Raw genomic sequence first — 20,734 nt, 5'->3', positions numbered from 1 at the left:
GGCCAGACAATGTCAAAAATCAGCCCGTTGCCCTGACAGCCAACAAAACACCTCTCCAGACTCGGAGCAATACCCTGGATCGAGCAAAAATGCTGGCACCATCATCAGATGGTTGGAACGTAATCGACTCCGGTACGGGGAATCGAACCCCGAGCTTCGCGGTGAAAACGCGATATGTTAACCGTTACACTATACCGGACTGCTTTGATGAAGACTAAGTGAGGAATTTGCTTTGATGTGTCAAAGAGGCGCAGCTTTGTGGGGACGTTGGGCGTTGGTTGGGCTGGCGCGAGTCAGGCTTCACCACCACCATCCAGAAGAGGATCACCAGTGACGAGTCAAAGTGGGGCTTGGCTGCAAGGACAAGTGTCTGTGGGTGGGTGGCTTGGCATGTGAACTTGGGAGAGCCACAAAAGCTTTTGCAGACTCTGGGATGCAGTTTCTGGTGGAAAGGGAACTTGAAGTGTTTGGGTCAGGTCAAAACCAATCTGCTATGAATTGTTTCCTCCACAAAGACATATTACCTGTTCAGAATGAGTGTGTCGTTTGGTCTGCGGAAAATTCTTGTTGGGTCAGTCGTCTCAGGGTATGGGGGCTATCCACCGGGTTAGGGTTATATCAGCGTAAGTTCGTCTACGAGACATCCAACTTCCATTACATCCCAGGTTAATGGTTCTGCAACCCCTGAAAGCCTAGAGAGTGTATGAAATTGTTTTTTGAGGGTCACTTGAAATAACCATGTTCACAATTGACCCTCCAACAATGTGTTATCGTCCCCGTATATTTTGCTTTGCGTCCGGCTAATCACCGCTAGATCAGTCCCCCTACTCAAACTTGTCAACTCGATGCTTCAGTCTAAAAGCCAGTAGAGCTGGAAGCTGCGTAAAGTTTGTGCTCGACTCTACTCTCCTCTCATCAAGATCATCCTCGGTAAAAGCTGGCTCTTCGATTGCATCCATGACAAGCTTCCCATCCTTGAGAAAGATAGACAGAAGCTCATGAATGGGGCGATGGTAGTACGTCTGTTTGACTGGCTGATTCGGGCAAGCAATTCCTTTTGCCGGTGCAACATCGAGATACTCTGTGATGACTTTTGACCGCGTCGTCACTTGCTCACCGGTGGCGGGGTCGAATGAGATGGAGATCGACTTGGTTGCGTTGGAGGTGAAAAAGACGGGATGAAGAACAGTGGCGACGAATCTATGGAGAGGCATTAGTTCAAGAAGAACGGAAGGTCCAGCACGAATGCATTACATACACTCCACCAGGATTAAGAAGTCGGGGCAGGGCAGCTGCAAGAACATCCAGTCTTTCGATATCCATGAGAGCCATGTTTATGACAATGACATCAAAGAGTCTTCCGTGCCAATGAAATTCTTCGAGGGCTCTCATGTCCTGCTCTGAAGTAACGTCGGTTCTGTGGCATGTAAACCTCTTGGGATCACACCCTCCGGAGGCAAAGTTGCGCTTAGTGATTTCCAGCATTTCGCCGCTGGCATCTGTTGCCAGGACCCAGCCCGCTCCTCGATCAAGCATCCAGCGGGCAACCACTCCATTGCCAGTCGCTAAGTCTAAGCATCTCGCATCACGGTGAAGATGCTTAGCAAGAAAGCGGTGGAGGCAGGGAGCCTGGAGACGGTGGAAGTATTTGTTGCCTCCAGGGGTGATGGCTTCATCCCAAAAAGATGCAATGCTGTCCCAGGCTTGAACTGGGGTTGGCTCAGAGAGTTTGGACATACTGTGTTTGTGCTGTGGTAGGTCTCGAGAAATTTGGGGGATTAATAGTAGGCCGATGCAGTGTGGAAACTTTCTTGACTCTACAGCTTGTACGGGGTAAATGATAATGAATACTTGCCAGGCTGTGCAAACGGACTTCAGTGACTCACGTTTCTACGGGTACATGCATGAGACAAACATCGAGCATCATCATTGGCTTATACTTTTAAGAGTATCCATTGCACTGCTTATGTCCGTTTGTAAGATGGACAAAAGACACGCCGAAGATCTTCTGAAGGTCAATTCCCAGTTCCAACTTCAAGTCTCGCGATATGTGGGGCGTGTTGGTGATCGAGGCACGAGTTGCCTTGAGGTCGGCCACTTCAAACTTGATTGGTTAAGGGGATTCGATATCATAATCAGTGGGACCAACAACGTCGACAAGCCTATAAGAGCCATTTCTCCCCGCTCATGGTTTGCTTCCCTACCTGAGGTACTTCTCACTTCTCCTCATATCGCCGCCATCGCATCTGAAATCATCATGCTCGGCCACCTCCCCGTGGAACTTCTGCATGACATAATTAGATGCCTCTTATTGGAAGACGTCAAATCGTTGTCCAGTGTGTCTAAGCTGTTCCACTCAGTATGTGCACCGAAACTCTGGAAATCGATCCGCATCGATATACCTCGTGTTAAGCGTAAGCGATGCATCTTGGACATCGACCGCGTTGCTCAGTGCGCATCGGCTCTCCAAAGTGCCACTCCCGCGTTGCGCAACGCCAAACACCTCACCTTTAGTCGGGATTTGCGATGGTCAGCGTGGCAAGCTTTGCATGTGGACACAAAACCTGAAGAAGAAGTTGGAGAGAAAGCAAATGAAGTGGAACCCGAAAAGATACCCAATGTGCCTTGCTTGCACGTCCAACCTCATGACGGAGCAGATTCGATTGGACAAGAAAAGGGGGTGGTTGACGGAGCTCTTGTCGAAAGAGACCAACTGCCAGTTGATGATCTTTCTCGTCTTTGTCAAATGGCGGACTCTGTCCTTGAGCGCATCCCTACCGGTCAATTAGATGGCTTCAGTTGGGACCTTGCTACATGTATCTCCAGCAGTGTTCTGGATACCCTACATGCTAGGCAACCCCAACTGAGGTATCTCCGGCTCATCACAGATGGGGGGTGCTTGGATTCACACAAAGAAATCCCAATAGCTTTTCGTCATCTGACCCACATCAGCTGGCATCAGCCCCCCAATGTCTTGCTTGGCTCATTGGGAGAGTGTTTGAAGAGGAACCGAGAGCATCTCACCGAGCTGGACGTCACATTGGCATACCCCTGTGTCACGGAGGATGACATGGATGTCGACCCTGATCATGGCAACCTTGACACGCCGTGGGATTGGCTTGATACCACTTTGACACCTTTCAGTCGGGTCCTTCCAGAGACACGGCCTCTGTTCCCAGTGTTAACGGTCCTATCACTAAACAATGTCTCCCTTGGCGGACAGATGAAAGAGGCCATTGATATCACGACGGTAAAGACTCTTACGATACGCAATTGCCACTTGTGGGAACGACTTCTAGAACGATCCGTGGCCACAACAACTCCATTGTGTCTTGAGCAGTTCGAGATTCAATCACACGAGGACGATGAAGAAAACCAAGAAGAAGAAATCATCCTGTTTCTGTCATCTTTCCGAGGATTGAAAGAGCTGTTTCTCGGGTTCACCAAGGCCGTCATACCGTGCAGTCTTCCATCCCCAACTAGGCCTGATCCATCAACAATGATTCCTTTATGGGATGCTATTGCCCACCATCATGCCACCTTGAAAAAACTGGTCGTGCACCAACGCGGAGATCGCCCAGGGCCAGGTTATCGCTCAAGAAGGGCCGACCCTGTTCATGATGGCTGTCATTTTGACATCCCAGAGTCAGAGAGAGACAGGTGGAAGATCTCTCCTACTTTCCATCCCATGTCACTGCTTGATCTTGAGTGTCTCGGCTTTCCGTATGATACAAACGAGCATTTTGAGTCATTAGTGAGTAGCCTGCTAGTAATTCCTGTCGTTGATCACCTCTGATCTAACATTTTTTCATCATCTATCCAGAAAGAGATACTGGGGCCTTTCGCCTTGAAGTCCACTCTCAAAATCTTGCATTTTAGGCAAACTGGGTCCCACCTCAAAGCCAGAGGATCACGGGCACTTGAATATCCCCAAAAGACATCAGGTATCGGTTCCAGTTCTAGGATTCGTTCCACGTTTAGGTTTGACAAATACTTGGCTGTCGTGCCCCCTGACGAACTTGAAAAAATGGTCTTGCCTTCTTTCGCTAGGCATCTAGATTGGATATTCGGACCACGGGGCATCTCTTCTCTGGAAGTTGTGGCATTCGGGGATTTCGCTCACGGTCGAAACGGTTGGGCAATGCACAATCTATTCGTCTGCCGCCAACCAGGAAAGAGGTACCGCGTCTTTGACGCCAGGGATAAAATCAATAGACACGAGTGGATCAACACGGCGCACAAGTATAAGAGCTTTCTCGAGTCTTGTCCTATTGGGCCTCTGGTCGACAGTCTCGAGGATCGTACGCTGAAATGGTGGAGGTTCTAGAGCGTCGTGACTCGGAACGATAGCTTACAGTCTAGGACCAGGGGGTTTACTAAACGAAACACAGCGAAGTCGACACAAACATTATCATAGCTTGTTGCGTGCAAGACTGCAGCAACAGCCTATAGCAGGTGCCAACATCTGCTCAGTCTTCCATAGTATAGTGGTCAGTATGTGAGCTTGTCACCCAACAACGCTCGAGACCCGGGTTGAATTCCCGGTGGGAGAGTCCTATGATCTGATTCATTTTTGTGATCTTTTTGAAAAATATGGCTTTGCAAACTTCCATGTCTTTGAACAAACGCTCGTCATCAACTTCATAACTTCATCACTGTTGAGTACCACCTTCTTATTTCCGCGTCGTGTTTCTGATTCTGTCGTAGGCATCACTGTGATATTGCCCTATCCACCATGCCAGCTGGTCAACAACCCCATCCACTAACCCATCCAGCTCGGCGTTCGCTTCCCAGTTCAGCCCAACCAAGTCGCTGCAGTGAGTCCCCCCTTTCACCAACCTCACCTGCAGCCCATCCTTTTCCATTTCGGTCACTAGACCACCAGGTCGGAACGTGCTGCTCAGCGTCGCATCCCTCCATGGATCATACTGCCCATTTGTATTCATCGTTCTCGTCACGTTCGACGTCAAGTCCCAGCCACCTGTTCTGACGTTGACATCGCCCGCTGTCTTGCCTTCCGCCAAGGTATAGGTCGTGTTTGGAAAGAATCGCGGGCACAGGGAAGCCCAGTACTCTGCTGTCACGTACTCGGAGATGACTCTTGGGTAGGACGATGACAGTGGCGGTGCGCTTTGCCACCACTCAAAGGGTTCGTTGCAGAGAAGCCACCACCATTGTCTGTTTCCCCAGTTCTTTACTGACAAGTCGGTGAAGGCCAGAGAGGAAGCGTTCATGTTTTGGAGGCAGAGGGTGCTGTTTTCATCTTGCCATTCAGGGTAGCCGGACTTGGCACAGACTAGAGATATTGTTAGCTTCAATGCGACGTCTAGAAGAAATGGGAGACACACAACCAGGAACGACATCCTCCTTGATGTACCTCGCATACCCCTCCAACGCCTTCTCAAGCCCAACCCCGTCCTCTCCAGGAACGGTTGCATTGGGGTCCACTGGATACATCCCCTCGACATAATCGCAAAACCGATAAAACGGCGAGTACCCTATATTTTTCTCCGAGTAAAACTGCGTCGTCTGCAACGACGCCAAACCCCAAGTCAACTCCCTGTCTTCTGTTAGCACACCATCCATCCATCCAACCCAGATAGCAACAAGAAACTCACGCAGCAAAATCCTCATCCTCCAACCCCCCCAACCCAAACTTTTCCTTCAGTCCCTCCTTCTCCCCCTCCGTCCCACCCCCCAAAACCCCATCCGCAAACACCACCACCCTCTCCACATCCCTCGTACAATTCTTCGGCATAGCCTCCAAAACCGGAACAAAATACTGCCAAAAATCCCCAATAGCCTCCACAACAGCACTACTCCCATAATAAGCAAAAAACGCCCTCTCCTTCCCCTCCTCCCCTTCTTTCTCCTCCAATCTACTCAGCCAAGTCGCCAAACTCCCCGCATAACTCCCCCCAGTATAAATCCACGCCGGCCCCCCTTTCCCCGTCCCATTCCCGGCCTCTTTCAGGACATCCCACTCCCTCGCAAAATACTGCATATCCCTCAGCGCATTCTCCAGCGTCAAATGCCGCAAGTTCTCCTCTGTTAGCTCTTCAAAGGGGGATGACTCCCCGTAATAGCGATGTTCCACCACCACGACGGCACCCCCGACGGCTTGTGCTATGCGGCCTGGCAACCGCTGGTTGGAGAGGTAGGCTTCGTCAAAGTTGGAGGCGTCTTGTTCGCCGGGGTTGAAGAGGATGATTGGGGCGCCTGGGCCGGAGTACCATTCTGTTGAGTACCAGTATCGTTGGCCGAATGTGCCGAGGGGGGGGGAGGGGTGGGAGAGGAGCTGGGGAAGAGGCCTGAGCCGTGGTGGGGGAGGAGCGGCGGGTGGGAGGGGTTGTAGGGGCCTAGGTCGACTTTGGGAGGGATGAGGGGTGGGGGGTGGAGGGTGGGAGAGGGTGAAGGGGAGGAGGGAGAGGAGGGTAGTGGTGATAGTTGGGGGTTTCATTATGTGTTGAGAATAGAAGGAGAGACGATAGCGAGGGAAAAGAGAGGGACTGGAGAAAGAAGGCGGTGGTGGTGATGTGGGAGCTCGGGAACTATCAAAGGTGCAGCTTGACCACCTTTTACACATTGGTCATGAATAAGCATGCATACTTTTTGATCTACAGCATCAGGGGTTTAGGCCAGGATACACAATGGATCGACAGGTCCTGCTGGGGCGAATGGCAACAACACCGGATCCGTCAGCTTCCACTTGTGCAGGTTGGGAACCCACAAAGGACACCCACTGATATGCAGCTCGCCATCGTCATGGACCATCTGCCGCCGCCAAATCAGCAAGCAAAAGCCGTGCATTGACAGCCGCCATTGGTGGTTGGGTGCCTACATGCAGAAGAGGTCGAGGGCAGTGTAACCCGGGCAAAGAGGATGATCCCAGCCCATCTCCCGAACCACCCGGTTCTGCCAGCGGAAAGGTGCCTGACAAGCTCAATGCTGTACCTGATTTTTGTGGAGGAAGTGCCGGGTAGGTGCAGCGTGCAGTAAGCCACTGCGTTTCAAAGTTGCCATTGCTATCGATACCGGATGTAAGTTGTCTCGGCCTTCGGGAGCGGCCAAGGCAACGTGGTGGTGAAAATCTGGGACGGACTGTGGGATTCGGGGAATATATTGGGCGGGGTTGTCGTCAGCAACCCGCCCAAGAACGCCTCACTTGGGACAGTTCATTGGACGAGATGTTGTTTATAGAAGATCAGCCTGCGGAAAATGTCGATGAAACGTTGAGGTTGGCAGTGGTTGGTGGGGTTCGTCCGATCATTGTTTTCGCCAGAGCTGTGTCTGCCCACAAAACATTGGAAGGCGGTTTGTGTGAAGATTCTTCAGTTGCCAAGAGACGCTTCTGCAGGAACCGAGTTATCGGAACCACGTCATCCAGACATCAGATCTCTCCAACTCCTAGCCATTCCCTTTCACTCCTTTTTACCCAAATGTGGTCATCTTTGAAGATGTTAAAAGACAAAGAATTGTGGTGGCGCAAAGCACAGACCAGCTCACCCCTCGCGGTTTTCGGCCCGAAAGCCACCGGCGAATGACGCATAATTCCCGCATATCTCCACTGGCACACAAGTGCAGAACCCGCCCTTTCCCTACAACAAATTCAAATCCCCTTGTGGTGTAGTTGGCTATCACGTTCGGCTGTAAAGGAATTTATTGATACCGAAAGGTCACCGGCTCGATTCCGGTCGAGGGGACACGTATCTTTTACATTTTTGCCAACAGCAAGCATTTCGTTTCTGTTCCTTTTTTGTTTCAGTCTCCCATCATGTCCGGCGTTTCTCTCGTTTCCTTGCAGTCGAGGCTTGATCAAGACAAAAAAAAGAGTTAAAACATTCTGGTATCATTATAGCACGCGTATTTCTCCGCCCATTATATGCCGTCAAAACCCCGTTGAACACCCCCTGACTCCAAGTAAACAACCCAAACCAAACCATCACACTCCCTAAACACCCCCCAAAGCATGCAAACACTCCACGCTCCTATCCGTCCTCCTCGCATCCGTGACATTATACCCACTAACACTAATCCTCACATACAACCCCCTCTCAATCCCACCATTCGCCACCCTCACCGTCGGCGTCTCACTCCCGCTCAGCGTATCCACCATCTTAAACCCGCACTTTGCCACCATCGGCATGACAGCATCGACAAACACCTTTGGCTCCTTTTTCGTCCTGTCCTCTATGTGGCACTCCTTGCTGCATTTATTTCCGCATGAGCTGCCTGAGCAGGACCACCGGCACTTTTGCTTGCATTTTTGGATTTGGTAGCACTCGGAGAACCAGCCGTGGATGGTGCCGGTGATGGTTTTTTGAGTGGGGGAGGGGGAGGAGGTGATGAAGTGTTGGGTCCAGGGTTGGTCGCGGATGCAGATGGAGGCGGAGGCGCCTGAGGTGGTGATGGTGAGGGCTGCGCCGATGAGGGTTGAGAGGCGGGGTCCGGAGGATGAGGAGCGGGAGGAGGCCCGGGAGGGACTGCGGCGGGGGAGGTCGAAGGTGGGAGGGGTAGGGATGCGTTGGGCGCTGTGGGTGGATGAGGCTCTTGAGGAGCAGGATGAACGAGAGGAGGAGCGGGAGTGGGAGACGATGGGGACTGCTGCGACTGCTCCGTGGGGGGCCAGGTTTGTTGGCTCACATGTAGTTGGGGTGGTGGTGGTCGTGATCTTGTCGGTGTGCTCCGTCTTTGTCTTGTCGGGTTTCTCTTTCTTGGGCAGCTTCCATGTTGCTGGCCGCTTGATGGAAAACGGAGCTGAGGTTTGGTCATACGTCGACCAGGGTTTGGGAGTCTCTTTTGGCTTGGCGAACTTGCGCCAGAGAAAGTAGACCAGAAAGCCGACAGCTAACCCGCCTACAATGGCAACGGTGATGATGGCGTACCGCTTGCGATAGTGATTCTTCAGGTCCTCGAGCGCATCACCCATGATGACCTTGCTGACAGCCTTCAGACACTCCTTTGGGTACCGGTCCTCGACAGCCCAATTCCACATCTTGTTCGCATCGCAGATAACGCCCTTGACATCAACACGGGTGGTGAGCTGGCATGCGTTGTACGCAAAGTTGAGGTCATCACAACTGGTGCAACCCAAGTAACAACCATCATATGCGTCAGTCCTCGCCAGTCGGATCCATTTGGCCTCATCATTGTCCACCGCAGCGTTCGCAACCAGATTCTGAACATATGCGACGACGGCATAGGTCCCCCCTCCCATTATGGCGGCGCCGACCAGGAGCGCAATCGGCAGTCCCAACTTGGGCAGTATCGACTCCTCTTCCTCCTCGACATCGTGGGCGTTGTCCGCGTCTTCTCTGGCCTGAGTGTCTTCATCGCGGTCCGAGTCGGAGGATGGGTCGCCGGCAATAAACGGGTTCCCGGGGTGGGGCTCCTGCTCGTCAGTGGAGCCCTTCACTTTGTCGATGATGTCCATTTCTGTTTGCCGCCAAATGACGCCAAAAATCGACGGATCGTGAACAAAACAAACCGACCTTCCGCACCAAAACCGAGCGAGAGGACGACAGAAATACCACAAAAAAAGTGGCCAAAACGACGGTGAGGCAGCCCCGAAACCTCGCATGCGACTACCGACGGCGAAATGGTTCTCGACCAGTCTGGGGATTTTCAGCTCGAAGTGGGCTAACGCGGGCGCCACCAAATTTGTGGATGCTTGGTGCGGTCTTGGATCGCTTATTTCCAGTACCTGACCAATGATGACCCTTACCAGCATCTCAACGGCCTGTCCCAGAAGTCGCTTGGCTCTTTCTGATTTGGGGCACCAGGATGCAGAGGGAGGCTTTGGGATCTTAGGCCGGAACAAGCCGTGAATTCACCGACCTCATGGTGGGATGGAGCATTTCATTACGCAGCAGCTCTTCCATCATCATGTTAGTTCACCAGTGATATGTTGGTCACGAAGGGCCTCAACACTGCTTTAAAAAAAACTTCCAGTTGGTGAGACCAACAGGTAATAATCACGTGAGGGGCGGGCCCTGGTGAGTCTCCGTTGGCCCTCATCCGGCTCGAACCAACAGCACTTGATGAAATCTTTTGCTGGGCAACATGGAAATTCACCTTGCACTTCCAACGTCATCCTCATCATGTCAACTCGATGTCCACTTTGTACAGAGCTCTCCATCCAACACCTGTTTGAACTGACGAAACAGGAGGTTGACTTTCATGACTTCCCGTCTTCAGCATATTATAAGCATCACAAGAGTTTCAACGACCTTGAACAGTCAGCGCTAAACGGCTGCGACCTTTGTCAGCTAATCATCCACGCCTTCAAACAAAATCCCGTCGAAGAAGACCAATACTTCGGGCTCAGCAGCCAGGATGAGACCATGTCGATGTACGAGAAAGCGAAAAGCCTGGAGCAGTCGGATGTCAAGGTCGCTCTCACCAGCACGTATCCATATCGTGATAATTCATCATCAATCACCATTATGGACACTCTTGCTGTGCAGGTTGGCGGTTTCATGAATATCGACTATGGCGATGACGATGTGATACAGCTTCACTACGAGATACCTGTCATGCCACTGAGGTTGGTGGTACCCCCGGATCAGCCAATAACTCTGAAGAATGTACGGATTGGAATTTCCAAGCTCGACAGCGATCTTGGCTCACAGGAGAACTTTGAGATCGCGAGGTCGTGGTTACAAAAATGTCAGCAATGTCACAGATGCTGCCAGGATAACAAGGTCCCAACTCTTCCGACAAGAGTAGTCGATGTAGGGACTCCAGATAACGACTTCATAACACTCAGAGTTGTCCATTCGCACGGGTCTCAAGCTCCGTTTGTAGCGCTGAGCCACTGCTGGGGCGGGAGAATCGAGCCTGTCCTGACCACCAAAACACTGGATACGTTTACGACATCGCTCCCGTTCGACAGCCTCCCGGCAAACTTCCGAGACGCAATAACAATAACGCGAAAGCTGGGCATACAGTACCTATGGATTGACTCACTCTGCATCATGCAAGATTCCAGACAGGATTGGGAAGTCGAGTCGAAAAAGATGGCTCAGATCTACGGATCCTCTACCTTTACAATATCAGCGTTTGTAGCCGAGCGCAGTACCGCAGGAATTCTCAACCCAGCCCCAACCGCGGGGCCACCACCGATTTCGGTCCCTCTCACGATGCTGTCGGAACAGGGTGAAGCTAGAAAGTTGAAACTGGAATGGAGGCATCCTAATGACCGCGAGGATTTGAGGAGGCTAGATATGGCCTGCGTTCTGAACTCAAGAGGCTGGACATTTCAGGAGTTTCTACTCTCGCGCCGCCACCTTATCTACGGAAGACATCAGATATACTGGAGATGCCGCGCTTGCCAGGAATCGGCTGAGGCTGGCATCCTGCCTGAAGGGGACAAGAGAGCTCACTCGGTCTTTGACGACATAACTGCGGTGCTCGACGCCAGTAACGCCTCCGACCTTTCGGCAAAGTCATTGAAAAGAGAAGACCTCTTCCGGGAGTACTACTCGCTTGTGGGAGAATACTCAAACAGGACCCTCACATTTGGGAGCGACAAGCTTCCAGCCCTGTCCGGCATCACACAAAGACTTCACGCCAGTCTGGGGGCGAGATATCTCGCCGGTCTTTGGAGCAGTGACATTAGGAATGGGCTTCTTTGGAAGGAAGAGACGCAAATTGCCCGCCACGTCCAACCTTATCGAGCGCCGTCATGGTCTTGGGCAGTAACAGACGATACAATTCAGTGGGACGGCTACACGACGGACTACGGGCAAGGTCCATATGATCTGGAGTTGGTCGAAGCCAACGTTGAGCCAAAGAATCCCTCCAATCCTTTTGGTGAAATCATGGACGCTCGTCTAGTCCTGCGGGGCCGTACGAAGAAATTATACCGGAGTGAGCAAGTCTTCCCCAAGTCTTACTTCCCTGGCCCCAACCACGAACCCAGCATAGGTGACGGCTCTTGGGATGAGCCGGTCGACGGGTGCTCCCGAAGGAGAAATCTTGACGTTACCACTGCGCTGCTTTATATCCACGACGTGGATGATGTGGGAGATGATGCTATTCTGTCTGTGTGGAGACAGTATGACTGGGTGGAAGCTACCATTGAAGAAACGGAAATCCAACCGGCGTGTTTTGATCAAAAGAACGAGTATCTGGCACTCCTGGTTAGAATAAGCTCTAAAGAGAACCCGTTCAAAAAAGATGGCACTGTGACATATAAACAGGACGACGCGAGACTCATGTGTCTGGCTCTTCGTCGTGTTGTTGGCAGGGAAGATGAGGTGTATGAGCGGGTGGGAATGCTGTGGGTTCGTGCAGATCAATGGGATGTGGGATGGATTGAGAAGTGGGAATTGCAGACAACCACTCTGGTGTAGAGCACAGTCATATTAATCTCCGCCAGGAAGAACCCGCTTCCACCTGCTGACCGGTCCATGGCATAGGTGGCTGGGGCATCGACCAAGGCCAACCATCAGAGGAGCAGGAAAACCGCGTGCGGTTCATAGTTGGGAGATGATGAGATGAGGTATTGCTTGGGAGAATAAGTGAAATTCTTCAATTGCTACACTCTAGCCTACAATATTCTCTTAGCCTAGCAGATCTGTTGCCCCCCCCATGTCGCCAAGCAGCTCGCACAGCTCTGACGAATTACTTCTCAGGATCTACATCCCTCACATTGCCATCTTGGCCCTTTTCTCCTGCTGTGCTTGATACACCGATCCGTTCGGAGTCGCCAGAGTGGCTGTCTGTCCTGTTGAGCGGTCTTCCAACAGCATCGTGAGTGGCGTCCCACTCTGCCAGTTGTTCGACAGGTACTTTGATCACCTTGTGACTTTGCGCTCCGTCTTCCAGCGTCAGAACCTCCTGCCGGATGCGGTACCCTCTCAACTTGGGGAGGAGCCAGATCCAGGCGTAGTAGTAGATGCCGCAACCGAGCAAACTTTTTCCGGCCCATGTCAGCCTTTCGTTTGTCAATCAAGTGAGGAGAGCAACGGAGGAGAACTTACATCCCAGTCCCCGTAACAACATAAGTCGCATACCAAAAGCTCACATTTCCCGCGTATGGTCCGCCCTCGGGAGGGTACCAAGGCATCACAAGCAAATACGCATACACCAGGATATTAAACACCACCACTACAGTCCACGCTTTAAACTCGCCCCTTCCCAACCCGAGCTTCTTCCTCCTGTATCGGACGATGAAAAGTCCTATGCCAACCAAGATGTGAAACAGCGAAGAAGGGTAAACCTGCAAGTCAACCACGAAATTGAACGCGTCCCCTGCCGGCGGGGCCAAGATCATGATCACTGTCATGAACCACTTCACAAAGTAAGGCCCGATCGGTGTACCGAACGGTCGTGTGGTCGCCCAGAATCTAGGAAACGGCAACACGCCCTGGCGACCGCATTCGCGGATCATGCGGGAGGAGCCGATGAGGACGGTGACAAGATTGCCGAAGGAGGAGAGGGCGATGAGGAAGTTGAGTCCGCGAACTGCGTTTGAGGAGCCAAAGACTGCGGTGAAGAATAACGAGGCGGTGATTTCTTTTGCGGCGCGGAGGTCGGGGAGGGGGACGGAGGCGAAGTAAGCTACGTTGGCGAGGTTGTAGAGGACGGCGACGAGGAAGACGGAGATGAAGGTGTTGCGGCGGAGGGTTTTGATGGGATTTTTTACCTCGTTGACGACGTTGAAGGCGTTGTCGAAGCCGGTGTAGGAGAAAATGATGCGGTAGAGGGCGTTGTTTAGGCCGTAAGGGGTAGGAGGGAGGCCGTCAAATGCGTTGCGGAAGTTGGAGTGGGGGTCGGGGATGGAGGAGATGTTGCCTCCTAGGACGACAAGCCCAGTGATGGCGATGAAGATGAGGGTGAGGGTTTTGACAATGCCGATTCCGTTGGAGAAGGCGTAGGAGGCTTTGGTGTGAAAGACTACGGCTAGGAAGGCAACGGTGTACGCGGCGATGGCTACGCCTTTGAGTTCCCAAGGGGAGGGGGTGTGGCCGTTTATTCGGAAGAGGTATTGCGCGCAGACGATAGAGTTGCCGCTGCTGAAGGAAAGGACAACGTTGAGGAAGGCGAAGGCTGTTGGGAAGAGCCATCGGGGACGGGGGTAGGCTTGCTCGAGGTAGACGACTTCGCTGCCGGAGCGGTTGGGGAAGTAGGAGGCGAATTCGAGGAGGACGGAGAGGGTGGAGATGGAGGTGAAGAAGCCGAGGGTCCAGTAGATCATGCTCAGCCCGACTGAGCCAGTCCCTCTAAGAATGGCGGAGGCTGTCTGCTGTCAGTGTCTCTCCAAAACCGGCGGCTAGGGGCTACTAACGGGTAGAGTAAACACCAGTCCCAATCATCTTGCTGACATTGAGGAAGATGATGGTGATTGGACCGACAGAGTACCCCAGCGGCGAGCGACTCTCCACTGGGGCTCCTGTGGCCTCCTGGTATGACGGCTGGGAGTCATTGCCTCCTTTCTCCAGCGTGTATTTGAGGCTACCGTCTGACACCTCGGCGCTGTTGACTCGGGTCAGTGCCGGCGCATCCTGTGTCGTTGGCTCATCGTTGTCGTCCCGCGACCGAAAGGGTCGACGCCAGTTGAAAGACATAGTCTTCTGCCCGACAATGCGCTGTTACTCTTGTTTGCTTGCAACTTCGACCCAAATCTGCAGTGTCAACAACAAAAGGTCAAGAAGCGGGGAGTCGAGAAGAGATGACGTGCCGTGGAAGCACGACTTTATCTACCCGTCTGCTCGTGAGACAATCCACGTCGTACTGCAGTTCATTTAGATGGGGATGGAGCAACCTTAAGTGGTGGACTGTTCCAGTCGAGCAGCTTGGTGAAACATTCCGCATTCTTCACACGTGTATGCGAGCGTCAGATACTTGGCTCATGGCATCACTTTGTATTGCAGCTTGTGTTCTCGAACGTTGCGTCGACCAGTGATAACTTCCTCCGTGCGACTTTCCTTATCGGTCCCTTGTTTGTGTCGTGGTATTATCTCCCGACTTGGATGGTACCCGTTGCAGTGCGAGCTTCTGTTGCGGTTTTCCCGGCCTTGGCTCTCTGGCCATGGTGGTTGGACGGCAGATCATCCGTCCAGAACTTGACAGTTTTTTTCGCCGAGCAAAACCGACGGGACTTTGCCTGCCAATACGGGCAGGAGAATTGCGATTGCAATTTTGCGGAGCTGTCTGGATGGCTGTCGCTCATTGTTGGCGAGGATAACGCCATCGGGTGAGCTCGCATTTCAGTGGTAGGATAAAACCTGGGGACCCTATATCTGACGGGAGGAAGCGGGGTGGGAAAAAATGCAGCATGGTAGGACGGGGATATCAGAGAGCTGAACAGCATCTTGTAGAATCTGGCCTGTAGTTGCAACCTGCATACCTATGGTGGCTGATATTCATCGACTAAAAAGCTTGCCAGCGCCTCTTCCGCCATCTTGCGTGCGCATGGTACCGTATTGGTTTGAAGCGTCTGCTTTGGGTTGCTCTTTCGTGGGGGGTTCTGTCATGGACAGTGAACGGTGCCAATTGTGCTGATATTGGATGCCCAACCAGCTGTGATTTTTGCACCCCGGGTCGGCGGCTGGTACTACCTGCCAGATTAGGCATTCATCTTCCATCGCTCGTCATTATGCTTGCCAAAGATGTGATCTTTCGTGATGCCCACTTCCATTCTTGATCCTACCGATACTAAAGCGACTGATGACCTGCTATTGTGGCTTGATGCCGAAAGTTGATGCCGAAAGTTGATGCCTCTGTTGCCAAAGGCCTCACGAGGGAACCAACATGCGCTGACTTGCTTGGACAAGTCTATGCCACCCTTTTGCTACCAGACCCTTCCTACCTGGATTATTATCACTGCCGGTCGCAATCGGTGGCTCAAGAGGAAAGACGGTATTTTCAGGCTTGACGTCCTTGTACACTCTATCCCACTTGTTCCTCAGAGGTTCAGGTATCTCCCAAGCATACTCTGGATCACGGAGCCAGATCCGAATCAGATGACGTCTGTGTTTGTTAGCATCATTGTGAATACTCGGTCAAAAGATCAACTTACTGTTTCTCTTTAGAATCCTGAAAGCTTGCACGGCCGTGAAACAAGCCGAAATTGTTGATGTACTGGATGTCTCCCTGGCGAAAGTCAAGAGAGAGCGCATACTTCTCCGCTGTGAAGTGCAGCGCATCCAAAGCCTCGGCTTGTGCTTCGGTGAGGGGTGGGATGTTGGCTGAGCGAGGGAGGCCCAAGTAGCCGGTAAAGGTTCGTCGTGAATAATGGAGAATCACACGTTCTGGGGTGGTATCTTTGGCCGGCTCGTGGTACAGTAACGGAGCATGCCAGTAAGGGATGTCTATCTTGCCGAATCTGGAGGACATTAGCTCCATGAAACAAGGAGTTAGAAGAGCGCAAACTCACGTATCCGCTGCCCAGTATTCTGACAGCGTGTGGATAAGATCGGGCCGAGTGGCAGCCAGCTCATTGTACACCTTCCAGCTGCTCGACAAGTAGCTCTCCCCTCCTCCAACACCCTCAGCGAGGCAAAGCAATGCAACAACGTCACCAATATCTGTATGAAAGGCTTGTTTAACATTGGTGTAGGCTGGAGCTCCGATCTTGATGCCATCTACCACTGAGGTCATGTCTTTCACGTGGGCCAGAGCAACATCAACTCCGGTATCCAGAAAGGATTGTCGACCACGGACAGGTGCAATGTGACAGGAGATCCCGGCGTACATGATGATGTTTTCTTCTCGAGTGTGGCTCGCCACAGGAACACCGCGGATCACTTTGAACCCGTGGCCCATGTGTATCTCCTTGGAGATGTCTCGTAGAGTCTTGTGGAGATTGGGAAGCGGGAAGGTGTCTTGGTTGATGAATCCGAGTCCCAGGTTCTGAGCTTTGAAATGCCGGAGAGCTGATTCGATCTCGGTCAGGTCATCGGTCGTCAAGGTGTAGTTCCAGTCGTACTTCTCAGCAAGGTCTTTCCCATCCCAGACAAGATTATTTTGAATTTGCTGTGGAAAGCCACTTGGCAGGTCTTTTGGTAATTTTTCGGTCTGCAATCGACGCTGGGTTCTAGCAAGGTAATTGTCGTAGTCGAGGTTGTAGCTGATATCTGGCGGACCATGAGGTCCAGTTACAAGTGTTTTCGTCATCTCGCCTGGGATATTCAGTCTGAGAGAATTCCTAACGGTTGCAGACGACAGCAAGGTGGTTGCCTTTTCAGCTCCAGGAAGACTGTGGCGGAGGGCATGCGCCGAGAAGCAACTTCAGCTTTATCCCCTCATTTCCACGTCTGGAAAGCCAATCATCTCGGTTGGCCCCACATTTGACGTTTGCTCATGACTGCACGTTGTGTACAGCCTTATGACTACCCGAGCAAGCGACAATGCCAAGTAGGTACTTGGATATTCTGAGGATTCCAGGCTTCAGACCATGGAATACCAGCATGGAAGTTGCACTTAAGCGCCGACGTGGTCACTGTCGAGGCCACCACCCGCGCCTGTCCCTTCGCCGTACCCAATCCCTTCCAGCGTCACGATGGTCGCTAGGTGTAGGGAGCCAACAAAAGCCCGCCTTTTCACCATATTCACACTTGGGTTTTCTCTTAAGATTGGTTTTCTTACTGTTTGCTTTTACGCTGGACAATCAACAACAACACTGTATTATCAATTTTGTCAATCAATTTCCCTGCCTTTTGGCCTCGCTTTTCGCCGGCAGTGACTTTACTAGGCCACCGTCCTACACTAAGACGTGGCGTACTGCGCCCTAAAATCTGTTAAATTGCCCGACTTTGGTTTTATCAATCTACTGAACGGTTGATTTTCTTCAAAAGTCATTGAGCCTCCTTTTGGTAGGTTTATTTCTGAAACTTTTGCTCTTCGCGCTCGTTTATTCTTTCAAATTGTACAATGGATTATCTATATATGGCACCCATATCTCCCAATTTGCAATCACCATTGACGGCGAGAAAAGGATAGTTTTTTTATACGACTGAGTCTTTTGAGACGAGTGGATATGAATCAGACTACAGTGACGAACTAGGGGATGCCGAACTCCCTCGATTCCAGAAATCAAAACTGATCAAACCCGATGCGTCCCATCATCCGGAAGTTTGAAGTGCCTTCTCCAAGCCGGATTCGAGTATTCCGTTGCGAGACAACTCACAGAGCATGAACTGCGATTTTGGAACGTACAGGAGTTGAACCAGACTTTGAGGCTCGTTGATGCCACGGTGGATGACATTCGGTTTCGCAGACTAAAGTCTTTCGAGGTTGTTCCATCCTTGCCGAGCAGGATAGGACGAGGAAGAGTCCATTTCAATCCATCAGACTTTGTTAAACCAAGGTGGAAACAGATCCAAGAGTCAGCCGACACGCTGGGCGCCCTATGCGTTAACAATGACGGCGACCTCCGCATTGTGCCTCCAGGTGGTTATGCAGCGTTGTCTCATGTGTGGGCAGGAGGGCTTGGATCAGATGAGACAAACGGAGGGTTTCACCGGAGCTTGGTGGTACAGTTGTTTGACAAGCTGGCACACCGACATCGAGTGGTTGTGGATTGACAGCTTGGCTATTCCGGGCACCGGACATCAGCTGGATCCACGCGGAGGCCGAGATGAAATCCAGACTTATCAATGCTATGGCGAATATCTACCGCCAGGCGAAGCAGGTGGTCATCGTTGATGCTTTAGCTCCGCGACTGTGGTCAAACGATCTCGCAAATCCCGGCGTAGTCCTTGGCTTCGGCAGTAAGTTGTCTTCATATAAGAATTAAAATTAGTCCCAGTAAAGAGCACTAACTGGAATGAAGAGGATGGTTAACACGCGTCTGGACCTATCAGGAAATCAAGCTCGCTGGAGATGTGATTGTTTTAACTTATAAGGGATTGGTTTGGTTCACCGATGTATTCATTTGCCTCAAAGCAAGAGATGGGTTGTTCACACTGGCCCAGGCTTTTCTACATCTACAGCGACATGGCAACATTCCCGTGCGACTTGCAGATATCATTGTCGGGTGTACAAAAAGGGAGGCCGGCGACATTATTAACAACGCCCGTGCTCTCTTTCCGGTGATCGGACTCGAATGGGAGCACGGCTTATCGATCGATGACGGGATGAGAAAGATTTACGAGGCCCGAAGACACGAGGCGGTGAAAATGGTTCTATAACATGGCCCACCAAGGGCGACATATCCTGCATGGGCTCCAGCCTGGCTTAACCAAATGCGAAATGTCGACCGCGAAGTAGGCAACCAGAGATGGGAAACTAGGGGACTGGTCGGTTTACGGCGCACTTATAAGGTTCATTGCTGCAGTGAAACTGCGGAACGCGAATATGAACTGACGGTACAAGCGGAGCTGCACTGCAAATCCCTCATTTCAGCATATGCAAGTGCCGAGGAGAACAGGGACAGCATCTCGTTGTTCAAGAAAGCTGTCAAAAGGGGAACAGCGTATGTTGTCACCAACAAATTCCTGACTTCGCTTGACCAAACTCGGATCGGGCTCTTGGTGGACAAGGATGTGCGTACGAGGAAAAAACAGGGTTGGGTCTGTCTAACACTTTTCATCAAACCGAGCAAAGCTTTCCACTACCAACTCGGAAATCTATCTTACAGGGTCGAGTGGGTACTTTACAACGAGAATTCCCGGGGCAGTATTGCCTACGACAGCTACACGCGGCACCATTAAAAGAAGAAGTCTGGACGGGTGCGGTTAGAATGCTCTATGGAGTCTTGGGACTAGCGGCACACGTGTATATGAAGTAGTATAATGAAGCTTCCGAGGCAAAGGACAGTCTTCCGCTAGGAAGACACAGGAACATTGTCCCAACCCACCAAGATAGCATACCTAGAAACCTGCCAAATAACAGTCGACAACGCAAAAAACAGACTCTGGATTCCTTCTACACGGGTCAGGGGCCACAGGAAAACCAGGAAAACCGACTCTTTGGTCTTTTGACATGCTGGAGGACCAGCCAGGTACCCTGTATGTCAAGTTCGTAAAAGGTCTAAACAACTATAATGAGAGTAGAAAATAAAAATAAAACACCAGGAAACCCTGGGCACGCAAGATACAACGCTTCAGCAGGGCCCTGCCCACAGCACCAAAACAAAAACTAAGCTTAGTGACGGGAGGCTTGCAAAGACCCGAGCGAGGGTGGCGTTTTTTTTGGTGCCCTCAAAGAGGGCACCAAAACAACTATAGGGATCAACATTGATATTTGATTCTCAACTTCAAGGCTTCAATGGCAAGGTTTAGTAACAAGAGGATAGACTGGGTTGTCGAGATGCGTTATCTAGGATATACGACAAAGAAGGCGAAAGCTGTAGATTGTATATCCACCAAGTCACTGAATACCCTCAAGAATGACCTGGGCGCAAAGACCCTACTTTCTCTTATTCTCCCAAGTAATATCTGATCATATCTAGCTCCTCACCCACCCTCCTCACCATCTGTGCCGTCATGTCCTTCTCGCTTGGTTATTCGGCTTCCCCTTCTCGGAACCAACTTTCTCAGCCTCATTTCCTGCAGTATTAGTCTCTCTCCTCCACAAACAATCAAACGTCTTCCAAGGCCGAGACCCTACACACAGACCAACGCTGTTCATCAGGGTCCATCCGCCCACGTCGCCCCGCAGCGGAAGAGGCCATGAGGGAACCTTCAGGGGTGGCACGTGAGAGGAGCTAACCCCCAACAGGAAGCGTCCTTAGGTAACGCCGCCGGCCATGATTGGACACCAAATCTCAAAGCAGAATGCGGCC

General features: G+C 51.6%; 6 protein-coding genes and 3 non-coding genes across 9 annotated transcripts; 1 reads left to right on the top strand and 8 right to left on the bottom strand.

The window, feature by feature from the left end:
* Window positions 1-20: 20 nt before the first annotated feature.
* Window positions 21-1,957, bottom strand: QC764_401280 (uncharacterized protein). Its single transcript, XM_062946403.1, has 2 exons — window positions 1,259-1,957; window positions 21-1,200 (listed from the first exon to the last, which is right to left on the bottom strand). The coding sequence occupies exons 1-2, from the start codon at window positions 1,735-1,737 to the stop codon at window positions 825-827; spliced, it is 855 nt and encodes a 284-aa protein (XP_062799996.1). The 5' UTR covers window positions 1,738-1,957; the 3' UTR covers window positions 21-824.
* On the bottom strand, window positions 128-199 carry QC764_0061320. The gene has a single exon. It is a non-coding gene; the product is annotated as a tRNA-Glu (tRNA).
* Window positions 1,958-4,473: 2,516 nt separating the features above from the next.
* On the bottom strand, window positions 4,474-4,553 carry QC764_0061300. The gene has a single exon. It is a non-coding gene; the product is annotated as a tRNA-Asp (tRNA).
* Window positions 4,554-4,673: 120 nt separating this feature from the next.
* On the bottom strand, window positions 4,674-7,399 carry QC764_401260 (uncharacterized protein; the record flags this gene model as incomplete). Its single annotated transcript, XM_062946402.1, has 3 exons — window positions 5,619-7,399; window positions 5,349-5,560; window positions 4,674-5,296 (listed from the first exon to the last, which is right to left on the bottom strand). The coding sequence occupies exons 1-3, from the start codon at window positions 6,584-6,586 to the stop codon at window positions 4,674-4,676; spliced, it is 1,803 nt and encodes a 600-aa protein (XP_062799995.1). The 5' UTR covers window positions 6,587-7,399.
* Window positions 7,400-7,615: 216 nt separating this feature from the next.
* Window positions 7,616-7,703, bottom strand: QC764_0061280. The gene has a single exon. It is a non-coding gene; the product is annotated as a tRNA-Tyr (tRNA).
* A 185-nt stretch (window positions 7,704-7,888) lies between these two features.
* QC764_401255 (uncharacterized protein) lies at window positions 7,889-9,837 on the bottom strand (the record flags this gene model as incomplete). Its single annotated transcript, XM_062946401.1, has 2 exons — window positions 8,046-9,837; window positions 7,889-7,910 (listed from the first exon to the last, which is right to left on the bottom strand). The coding sequence occupies exons 1-2, from the start codon at window positions 9,728-9,730 to the stop codon at window positions 7,889-7,891; spliced, it is 1,707 nt and encodes a 568-aa protein (XP_062799994.1). The 5' UTR covers window positions 9,731-9,837.
* A 263-nt stretch (window positions 9,838-10,100) lies between these two features.
* QC764_401250 (uncharacterized protein) lies at window positions 10,101-12,356 on the top strand (the record flags this gene model as incomplete). The annotated part of the gene is made up of 1 exon (XM_062946400.1): window positions 10,101-12,356. The coding sequence occupies one exon, from the start codon at window positions 10,101-10,103 to the stop codon at window positions 12,354-12,356; it is 2,256 nt and encodes a 751-aa protein (XP_062799993.1).
* A 128-nt stretch (window positions 12,357-12,484) lies between these two features.
* Window positions 12,485-14,573, bottom strand: QC764_401240 (uncharacterized protein; the record flags this gene model as incomplete). Its single annotated transcript, XM_062946399.1, has 3 exons — window positions 12,485-12,919; window positions 12,987-14,244; window positions 14,294-14,573. The coding sequence occupies 3 exons, from the start codon at window positions 14,571-14,573 to the stop codon at window positions 12,628-12,630; spliced, it is 1,830 nt and encodes a 609-aa protein (XP_062799992.1). The 3' UTR covers window positions 12,485-12,627.
* Window positions 14,574-15,743: 1,170 nt separating this feature from the next.
* Window positions 15,744-17,220, bottom strand: QC764_401230 (uncharacterized protein; the record flags this gene model as incomplete). Its single annotated transcript, XM_062946398.1, has 3 exons — window positions 16,385-17,220; window positions 16,028-16,333; window positions 15,744-15,978 (listed from the first exon to the last, which is right to left on the bottom strand). The coding sequence occupies exons 1-3, from the start codon at window positions 17,122-17,124 to the stop codon at window positions 15,744-15,746; spliced, it is 1,281 nt and encodes a 426-aa protein (XP_062799991.1). The 5' UTR covers window positions 17,125-17,220.
* Window positions 17,221-20,734: the final 3,514 nt, after the last annotated feature.

This window comes from Podospora pseudoanserina, chromosome 4, assembly GCF_035222485.1.
Source record: "Podospora pseudoanserina strain CBS 124.78 chromosome 4, whole genome shotgun sequence".
In the NCBI taxonomy this organism is placed as follows: domain Eukaryota; kingdom Fungi; phylum Ascomycota; class Sordariomycetes; order Sordariales; family Podosporaceae; genus Podospora; species Podospora pseudoanserina.
This window is presented reverse-complemented; position numbering and strand designations above follow the sequence as displayed.